The sequence below is a fragment of the Nannospalax galili genome, unplaced genomic scaffold (genome assembly GCF_000622305.1).
Source record: "Nannospalax galili isolate Female #2095 unplaced genomic scaffold, S.galili_v1.0 scaffold624, whole genome shotgun sequence".
Lineage (NCBI taxonomy): Eukaryota > Metazoa > Chordata > Mammalia > Rodentia > Spalacidae > Nannospalax > Nannospalax galili.
In genome coordinates this window covers 135,972-146,528 of record NW_008351633.1, presented here as the reverse complement: position 1 = coordinate 146,528, position 10,557 = coordinate 135,972, and the positions used below count along the sequence as shown (strand labels likewise).

The following is a 10,557-nucleotide window of genomic DNA, read 5'->3' as shown; positions in this document are numbered from 1 at the left end:
CTCACTGTCTTGAGAGAAAAAATGCCTACAAAAAAGAAAGACGAGAGAGAGAGAGAGAGAGAGAGAGAGAGAGAGAGAGAGAGAAGAAAAAGTAAGGAAGAAAGAGAGGAGAGGAGAGAAAATTAAGAAAGCTCTTTCTAAAATGTCAGCTTGTTCTACTGATTTATATACTGACTTTTCCTTACGTGATTTGCCTCTATTTTCTGTATTAAAAACTAAAAGTGTTGCAATGCCATGCTCAACCGTCTCCAGGAAAGCAGTATTCATTCAGCTTTTCCAGAAGGAAATCTTCTGCCTGCCCCCCAAAGTTCTTTGCTTCCTTGCACCTTTTTCAGTCTGAAACCAGAAACTAACAACATGATGAGACAGCACAAAAAATGTCCCTCCAGCTCACTGGTGGGCTTTAATATTACAAAGGCAATAACTGAACTTCTAAAGGGGAAAGATGTGGTTACTAGCTTATGCCTGGGCAGAGTTTTCCTCCTGATACTTCATGAGTGAATTAGCAAGTTGTGATCTTGACTTATTTGAACCTTATTAAAAGATAATCAAAGCCCTTGCAATGGTACAGGAACCTTGAATGCTCTGCCTGTTTAACCAGCATCTTTATTTGTATCTTTTCCTTTCAATATAAAAGAAGAGACGGAGGAGAGGTGGTAGAGTCACCTTTGGCTTAGCTTTGCTCAGCTGCTCAGGCTGCGCTGGTTTATGTGTGTTGGAGCCTTTCGGTGAGAGAGCAGGAAATGCTACAAATTGCACGCCTGTTTTAATGAATTCCACCTGAATTGGGGCGCATCTCTATTCCAGAGAGACCCACTAGCATGGATGCTTCTGTCATTAGTAAGCTGAGCAGACACAAATCCATGCTCTGTGGGATATTTTTTCAGTGCTGGAATATCTGGACTGTTCCATCTCTCCCATCTCTGTTCGAGTTCTCTGACAGGGTGAAACTTCGTTTGAAAATCCTTACCAGCCATGGCTTTGTTTAGAAGGATGATATTAAACATACATCACCACCTCTTGAGAGGCCCTGTTCTCTTAATTGCAAATCCCAATCTTTGTCAGACATTAACTTCCAAATTGGTGTAGCTATTTTGAGTTACCACTTCTTAAAATTAGTGAATTGGAAATCACAGACATTAACAGAACAAATGAGCTGAATCAGAGTGTCTTTTTCCTGGCAATAGCTAACTCCGGCATGATTTCACTCATTTATCTTCGCCCCTTCCCCTGGATGAAGCTATTTTGCAATGGGCTGAAGAGGCAAGGGTGGGATGAAGGGTCTCTAACCAAGGAAGGACAGACTTCATTTACCTCATCACTCAATCTTCCATGTTTAAAAATATGGTGAAATTGAGTAGTTCCTTTGAACTACCCCCATTTACAAAGTCTGATGATATCTTTTAGAAATGGCAAAAACTGGATAATTCCATTTGTCTTTACTCCAGTTCATCCAGATGATAGAAATCAAGACATTGCCCATTAAAAGACTCTGATGAGCCCCATAACAAACAGAACTGATGGCCCCACACTGTGTAGGCAACCCCCAGTAGCATCAAGACAGGTCCAGAGTTCCTCATTGATGCCCTCCATAGTTCTCTTGACTTTACCTGTCACACACAGAAGCCACCATGTCCCAGTCCCACATTTCAGCACTTATGATTAAATTAACCACATCGAAAGATTTATAAACCCTTCTCCACAGACACAAACGATATCCTTACCATTACTAAAAGCATAGTTATCACAATTAAATTTAGTTTTTGTTTACAATGTCTGACCTTGATGGCTGTACTTCCTAACTAACACTAACTGAACTCATTCATACATTTATTTCTTGTTATAATTGCAGTTAATGCAGCATTCCTTCTATTTGGGTATAAGTTCTTCATGTTTTATTTGGGGTTTTGTTTTTTTGTTTATCCAATCCCCTAAGTTTCAAGTCAGGACAAATCCATCATTCTTATGAGCGTATCTTTGCATCCCTCACATCAAGGTTTGGTGCCATGAAGGATGAAGCTGCTGAGCCTTGAAGTCGTGGGGCTCAGTGTACATGGAAATTAAGCAACCCGTGTGACTAGCCTGGGTCTCCTTCCCCCCCAGAGTCACACACTGGAAACATCCTGACTTATCCTCTCCTCGACAGCCCTGTAAAACTGGCGTTTTTAGCAGCCAAGTGTCATTTGAACAAAGGATGAACTCACCTTGTGATTTGTGATGTCAGCCGTGAGCTTTCTGTTTTCCTCACTGCCCTTCCTCCTTAAAGAACAAATAAAAATTATAATCAGATATTCTGATTTGTCAGGGAACTGTTTTTATTTTTAGTAACTGAATTTAAAAATCAAACAAAGCATTCTTTTTGCAAAAGCATAATTGCTAAAAACAGAAATAATGTTGAACTGTTCTTCATCTTTAAAGCACCTCATGAGGGAACCACGTTACAAATTTTGGTGTTGAACCACCTCTGGAACAGAAATAATTTGCTGCAGTTTGACATGGGTTGCCAATGATGTGCTTACAATACATTAATGAAACTAGAATTTTGACATTGTTCACTAAAGAAAATGTCCACTCCAGTTTAAGTCATTATATTAAATATACCTCCAAAAGTCATCATTCCACTTATATAATTCTTATTGCAATGTATTATTTCACTAAAATGAAGAAATGGTCAGTGTCAAAGTTTTTCATTCTTCAGGTCCTGTTTTCAATGTGATTTAAGCGAAAATCAAGTGGCTGGGGTGGGCTCCTTCTTGAGTCTAGCAAAGCAGTGTCTTTTTTATACAAACACTTCCATCATACCTCAGTTAAGATGACTAGCAATCTGTTTGGGCCCCCAACCCCATACAAGTGTCCTTCCAGTCAGTTTGTGAACTCTTGGGAAGTGTCTAGGTAGATTTCAGTTTGCCTTTCTGTTTTCATTGTGTCCCTTTAACTTTTCTACATATTCTATGTTGCAAGAGGGTAAAAGAAAGAGGAAAATAAGAAGAGATTTACCTAAGACAAAGCACAAATGACATACAGGCCCCTGTCCTTCCGCATGCAGCTGTCAGCCCAGTGGTAACTGGCATTCATTTAAGCAAACATAACTGCTTGTACATTGCATGACAAATAATAACAACTATCTCTATCAGTGTTCTCTTTGGGGCCTAGGAAGCTTCAGCCACTACAGGGCAGAACTTTTGGGGTTTCAGGGTGCTCAGTTCTGCCCTGGGTTTCACCTGACTGATAGAAGGAGACAGCCAAGACAGGAGTCTGGCAAAAGAGCCACTGGCCAGAGAAAATGCACAGTTGATGATTATTATTCTTCCTCTGGCCAGTCAGCAACAAACTGTCACCAGTTAAAATCTGCTGAATGTTCCTATATATAAATTGATGTCAGTTCAAAGAAAGGAGAAAAATAACTCTACCCAGTGTAAGCACAGACTGGACATACATAAGCCAGCACTTGCCTTTCATTGCTGTGCTCTTTCATTCCCCTCACTGTAAGAAAAGAATGATTTGCAAGGAAGCCTTCACTCTTAGATACTCGTGGTTAGATGGTTTGTTTTATAAAAGCTCCAGAGACTGGTACTGCATGATTCGTGGCTCAGTCACGTCTAACTTTTATCTAAGCAGCAAACTATAAGAATAGGCTGCTGGTAGCACTTTTCCTTCCCTCCAGCCTCCCAGCTACTATGAAAAGTGAAATTTAGACAAATCCTACAAGACTTGCTGTCACTGCTAACAGCCTGGAAATTAAAAATGAAAATGTAAATGCTGCATCTTTCTCTGTCAATGTGCCTTAAAGGCCTCACTCCAGCAGTACAGGAAAAGAGGTGAGGAATTAGCTCAAGAGTTTGATGCTTGGCATACTTGTCCTGACTTTATGGCCACCTAAACATCGAATTTTAAAATGCCCAACATTGAAATTCTTTAACTTACTCGTGCTAACATACTGTAAGCATTGTCTGGAGGAACTTCTGAATCCAAACACATATTTACACCCTTTAGTTGCCAAATGGATTCCATCTGGCTTAGCAAATGCTGTTGCCAAAATATTACACGTTTGGTCTAGCATTTTCAGTGCCAGAGTGGGGGTTGCTGGGAAGGCTCCGGGTTTGAGAGAGTCCACATGTTTATGGATGCAACATGACTCAAGTGTTTAGATGAAGTTGAAATGACATGGCATCTGTGGCCCAAAATAGAATTCCAACACAAGGCAACGACTGGAGCTACAAGGTATTCAGGCAGCCCCTTCATGGTGTGGTTCATTCTTTCCTATCTGACTGCTCTTCAGGCATCACAGGCAAAACCACAACTACCAAGTGCTCCAATTTCTTATTTTTAACCATTCCCATAAGCAATGAGAAATACCCACTCTTGTTTTTCAGTCAAAATTATCAGGTCACATGAATCACAGAACACATTCCATCCAAAGACCCAGGGAAAAAAAGTTACCATCAGTGGAGGAAAGAGCCTCCTGACCTCAGTTCCTCAGAAAGAGGGAGGGAATTCACATCTTCATAAAGTCACTTCCCTCAACTGGGACTTCTAGACCCTAGAAAATAGGACAAAGGTATAATTACTCCTCTTACTGCTCTTATAGGAACCTCAAATATACAGGTTAGTATGAGTTATACAAATAAGCAGAATCCTTTGTTTGTTTCTTTGGTAGAGAGGCTAATATACCAACTAAGAGCGAGAATAAGATAAAGACCAGCTAAACATGTAAAGCAGATAGCACCCCAATCTTTGATGGTAATTTTTGAAAAAACGTAAGAGGAGTTAAAGTAGAACTGGGCATGGTGACACACACCGATAACCCGAGAATGTGGGAAGCTAAGGCAGGAGGATCATGAGTTTGAAGCCAGCCTAAGCTACATAGTAAGACCCTGTCTCAAATCTTCATCTCTCCTCCCCACTAAAAAAAAACTAAAGAAGGAGGTGAGGCAGTGTGAGAAGGTCTCAGATAGCTTTGTCTATCTCTGGGAATGGTCTTACTTTATAATCAAATACACCATTTGCCTCTACCAAGTAAGTACTACCTGCATTTAGTTTCAGATGTTCTGAAGCAAAGTCATTATACCTTTCATCTATGTAGTTCAACATAACATTCATTTGCAAGTAGTTATCTAACAGATTATTATATATTTCATTTAGTATGAGACATCTTATGAGAGTAGAAGATGAGACCACTTTTTTGTTTTGATGCAGACTCTGATGTAGTCCAGTCCATGCCTGCTGAACTGACTGTGTAGCCAGGTCTTGCCTTGAACTCCTAACTGTCCTATCTCTACCTCCCAAGCACTCAGATTATAGCCATGAACTACCACATCCAGTGAGAAAGATTTTTTAAGGCATTTTATAGTCCTTTGGCAACAGATATTTATGTAAGGTGCATTCTGTACCACATACATTTTTAAAGTTTATATTGGAATTATTCTCAGTTACTTTTAAGATTGAATGAAATTTTCCCCCCAAGTAAACCTTCCTTTAAGTATCGTGCCGCAGAGCTTATACCACAAGATTTACCCACCACTCTGCCACTAGAATTGCATTCATAAGGAAAAGCTATAAAAACTGAGCAAAGCATCCACTGTTTTTTTAAACCATCTCTGTAGTGTGGAAACTATTTTAATAACTAAAATAATAAACCTTCATGTGAGGCAAGTTCTACCATATTGTAATTATTGCCTCTTGGAGTGGAAAAATTAAGGAAACATTAGTGGATGTGTTAACTAGACAAACCATCACAGGAATTTCCTTCCACATATCTAGGACTGAAGGCAAAATAAAATCCACATCTACAAACCATCTGCATGAGAGATGTCTTATATATTTAGCTCTATCAATAAATAGTAACACTCAGAAAAATCCCTTCAGGAGACTTTGATTAACTTAATTAAATGCTCTATACTCCCGTTTAGGAATCTGTAATGAGGGATGCTGATATAATTGCTGGTATAATGAATGTATAGTGGTGAATACTCACATTGTGGTATCATTGTTTGATTTGCTTTAATATTTCCAATACTCGTTACTCTATCAACATCTTAATATTTAAAATTTGAAAGCCAGTAAGTATGTTGAAGTCATTTTAAAACATAGTATCTTTGAATACAAACATTGAAATGATGTTTCTTGGTTTTGGTTAGAATGTTTGGGCGTATGATTTAAGTCTTACAGCTTTCCCTGTTTTCTATACCCAAGACCTTTTCTTCATGGGTCTTTTTGGTATATATTGTTCATTCATAGTCTTCCAGGTGACTGAACAGTACACAGGGTATTCAGGCCAGTAATCTTTCCTACTGTGGTGTTCCCATGTTTTCCTTACCTGCAGAGCTAGGAATTTCAGTGAAATATTCTCGGGATTGACAAGGAATCTCTGCAATTTATAAATATTTTCATGGTCTCCATAGCCTATTTACAACTTTAAGTTAAAATGATATTTTTATTATGAAGTTTGATTTTCTTCTTTTTTTCCCTGCAGATTCTACACTATCCATTAAAATTAAAGTGTATGTTATGGTAGAATTGTGTGGTTAGAGTAAGAGAGGCAGCACTGACTGTCACTCTAGCTCAGAAAGCAACTTTGAATTGGAAAAGCGAGGGGTAGGAATATTCCTCTTTACTGCAGTCTCACTGCATCCCTCCGTTTTACAACCCTGTCCTTCTGATTCCCTTTGCCTCTCTCGGGGCCCACACCCAATTATACAGAACAGTCTTCCTCTAGTTACTTATGTCGGACACCTGCCTTCTCGCTGTTCTTGGCAGACCAACAGGATGAGGTAATAATCAGAAGAGAATGTTCTGGTTCTTTGGCCTCATCCACGTACAGCATTACTCAGAGCAGTTCTCTGTGGGTGAGAACAGAGTTGCTCTGAGATCCCTCTCCTAACATTCTGTAGGAATCTGGGAGAACAAAATGGTAAACTTTTTTTATCCTTCTAGAACAATAGAAATATAAATGAAAACTGCCTTGGCCCTTTCAAAACGGTTCGCCCACAGATGTGTGTGGAAACAAGAGCCCCACATTTATAAACACTTTGGCTTTATTTTCACCAAGTCCAGCCATCGTCTGAAGCTTTCCTCCCCCGTGGTCATTGCAGCAGTGTTTTTCTCAGAGCGTATTTTGTCAAGTTCTCCAGGGCGATGGCAGTCCTGAAGGACATATGGTTCCCATAGATTTTTCTGTCTAGACTGGCTTTATTTAGTGATTTTGGGTCTGAATTGGCCTAGTTAAAGTTTCTGCAGGAGCTTGTGTAAAAATTTAAAATGTGGGCATACCATCAAGGTGTAAAACAAAAGTTTGACTTTGTATTGGCCAGAGAACAGAAGAGATGTTTGGAAGGTTTCCTTCAGGCTGGGTCATTACCATCACGCATCCATTCTATCCCACACCACCACCAGAACAGAAAGGCTAACTCTTGGAGTCTGATAACTTAAATTCATACACCCTTACTGTTTTCCTCAGTGAATTCTTTGTGTTGCCATTGGGGTGTGTATTATTTGAAAGCTCTGATTCTTTCTTTACATGTCTCAAGGGACCTATAATTTCTTGCCCTTTTAGCACCAATTTTTACACACATGGCATTTCTGATTTAAAAAGAAACACCCAACAAGTCACTGAGTAAGAAACTTAACCATAAGGCATTCTGGTAGTGCCTTTGACCAACAATGAAAATTCCGTTTTAAAATGTGGTTTCTGAGCCAGTGTCCAAGACTTCTCTATAAACAATAAGACCCTTTCAGAGGGAGAGAATGACTTCTAGATTTGCCCAGAAGTCAGCTTGGCTTCCTCTCTTGTGAGAGCCCCAGCCCAGATTTCACTGCTGCAGAGGGACAGACTCAGGGTAGGGAGAGGCTGTAGTCTGCTCTGTCCCTTTCAGTGTCGTCATTCAGCCTTTGCCGACCATTTAATTGGTCATAGTCACACATTTGTTCACTGGCATGACAACTCCAGGACACAATATCATTCCGCTTTTTCTGCTCACTTTATTTATTTTTTTTCTTTTGTTTTTAAAACTTGAGCTCTAAGGCATGTTAGAGCTCCTCCTGCTGGGTTAAAAATCAAAACACATTTGGGTTTGTGATGAATAAAAGGCAATTCTTTGTCTCCATTTTTGCCACTTAAGGGACAAGAAAAATACCATGAGGTACATTTAAAACTGGCCTTTTGATGGCTGGAGAGATGGCTCAATGGTGAAGAGCACTGACTGCTCTTGCAGCAGACCCGGGTTCGATTCCCAGCACCCACATGGCGGCTACAAACGGTCCTTAACTCCAGTTCCAGGGGAGTCCGAAGTCCTCTTCTGACCTCCGCGGCACGGGTGCACTCACATACATGCAAGCAATACACTTATACACATAAAATAAAAATAATAAGCAATATATATTTTTTTAAACGTAATTTTAAAACTGGCCCTTTTAACTCACTAGGTGTCACCAGGCAGGAGGGAAATGCTATAACAGGGTGTTTTCTAAATCTTCAAATTCTGCATTATCATTTTCTGTTATTATAAAGCAATTTCTCAGAAAGGATTGGCCACTAACCTTTGTATCAGCCTTTCTGATTACACAGTTACCCTCTCTGAACTAAGGCCGTAAGTCATATACCGATGCTTAAAAAGCACCGAAGGCCTTTACTTTGGGAAGGCCATTGTGAACTTTACTATGTCTACAGAGGTGCGTAGCACTGTCTTTTCCTCCCTATCTTTTCCTTTTCTTCTCCCTGCCTTCAAAGGACAGGGCACTGCACAACACAGAAGTGGAAACTCCTGTTTCCCATAGTGGTTCTGGCCACTCCCTTCATGGCATCACTTCCTTCCTTCAGATGGCAGAGTCAAGCCTTCCCTTCTCCAGAGAATGAGAGGGAGGTGAGGAGCAAGGAGAAAAGCACAGGCAGGCGGGTAAAGGGGAGGATCCGCTATCCATGGGAGTGGGTTTCTAAGACACACAGTCCTTGGAGGCTTCTTTTTAGGGGAGATAGAAGAGAGTGAGCAGAGAGGTGGTAAAGACAAAGAAGTGGGGGGGCAAGAGAGAAAGGCAGGGAATTCACTGGAAAGGACACTGCCTAACTTAATTCAATAGCCATGTTCTGTAAATCTCCAGAAACGAAGTCCTCCCTCTGCAGTTTTCTCAGACTCTACTCCTCTGACATCTGCTTCTCTGTGTCTCTTTTGGTCCCTTCCCTCCTCAGGAATCTGTTGTTATTGATATAGTACAGAGGCCAAAATACTAAAAAAAAAAAACTCAAGGGGCCTGGAGAGTTGGCTCAGTGGGTAAGAGCGCTAGCTGCTCTTGCAGAGAACCCAGATTCAGTTCCCAGCACCCACATGGCAGCTAACAACCATCTATAACTCCAGTTCCAGGGGAATCTAACACCCTCTTCTGACCTTCATGGGCATTGCACAACATGGATGCACTTACATACATGTGGGCAATACACTCATACATATAAAATAAAAATAATGAATATTAAACATAATCTCAAAAGTAATGTCTTTTAGAGATGTTCTCATACAACTACAAACCTCTAAGCTATCTAAATCTCTTTAATTCATTAATTTATTAGAACTTGGGGCCAAACAAGTAATTTGATACTTGTAATAAAGGGTAAGACGTTTGATTTTTCTAAATAGCAATGCTTTTTCTGGCTTTCTTTCTTTTGCAAACACCCTTTTCTATTCCTGGAATGCCAGTCTCTTCAACTTTCCCTATTTTCTAGAAGTCCTTTTTACACACGCACACACACACACACACACACACACACATGCACACACACACACTAGCCTCCTTCCTACTCCAGGCTAGGACTCCAAGTGCCCCTGCCACACTCTGCTAGCACAGTGGTGTCTGAACACTTACCTACTGTTGCCACTGCTAACCTGCCCCTGTCCCAATGAGAAATCACCTTCTGGACAGTGACTATCTTTATTTCCACAGCTCTGTTAATACGGTGCCTTGTATATACACAGGGCTTATTGAAGGAAAGAAAGAATACAAAATAAATTAACATACAATGTTTCATCAAAATTTACTTTGGGAATTAGTCCCAGTGTATTTTACAAACCAATGTAAACACACTTTCTTCTTCTAGTCTATTGAATGAGTCTCTGAGTCAATGTCCTCAAATTCTTGCCATAAGTCTTAAACTGATGGACTTTGTGAGTGCAAGTCATCACTTAAGCCAGTTTTTATTTTGTTTTGCCACAGAAGTGCACATGTTGGTACCAAATCTGTGGGGGAGCCCAAGTCAGAGATGTAGGGCAATCTAAATGAATATGACAAAGTAGATTTTACTCGTGTTTATCTCAGAGACTAACTTATACAGGTTAGTACATATTGATGTCATCAAACAAAGATCATGGACAATTTTCTCCTGCTGCTTTTATTTTAAATTCCATGAACTGATTCATATTTTTCCAGTGAAGTACATTATAAAATCACAGTTTCATTCTTCAGAGGAAATAATATGCCACCTCTAATATGTAGCAAGAGTCATACCACATTTCTACTCTTAAGCAAACTCCAAGCCTTACTTTCCAACATCTACTACAAACTATTCTTGGACAA

At 40.0% G+C, this 10,557-nt stretch overlaps 1 protein-coding gene across 9 annotated transcripts in view; it reads left to right on the top strand.

The window, feature by feature from the left end:
• The window catches only part of Dnm3 (dynamin 3), a 605,597-nt gene that overhangs the window by 580,246 nt on the left and 14,794 nt on the right, over positions 1–10,557 (top strand). For 2 of the 9 annotated variants that reach the window (XM_008848502.2, XM_008848498.2), the window contains one exon: positions 1,997–2,300. The exons of the other annotated variants lie outside the window; for them this stretch is intronic. In XM_008848502.2, coding sequence (XP_008846724.1) covers positions 1,997–2,033 — 37 coding nt within the window. In that variant the 3' untranslated portion in view covers positions 2,034–2,300. Of the gene's footprint in view, positions 1–1,996; positions 2,301–10,557 lie in introns of those variants that run through there. 9 annotated transcript variants of the gene reach the window in all.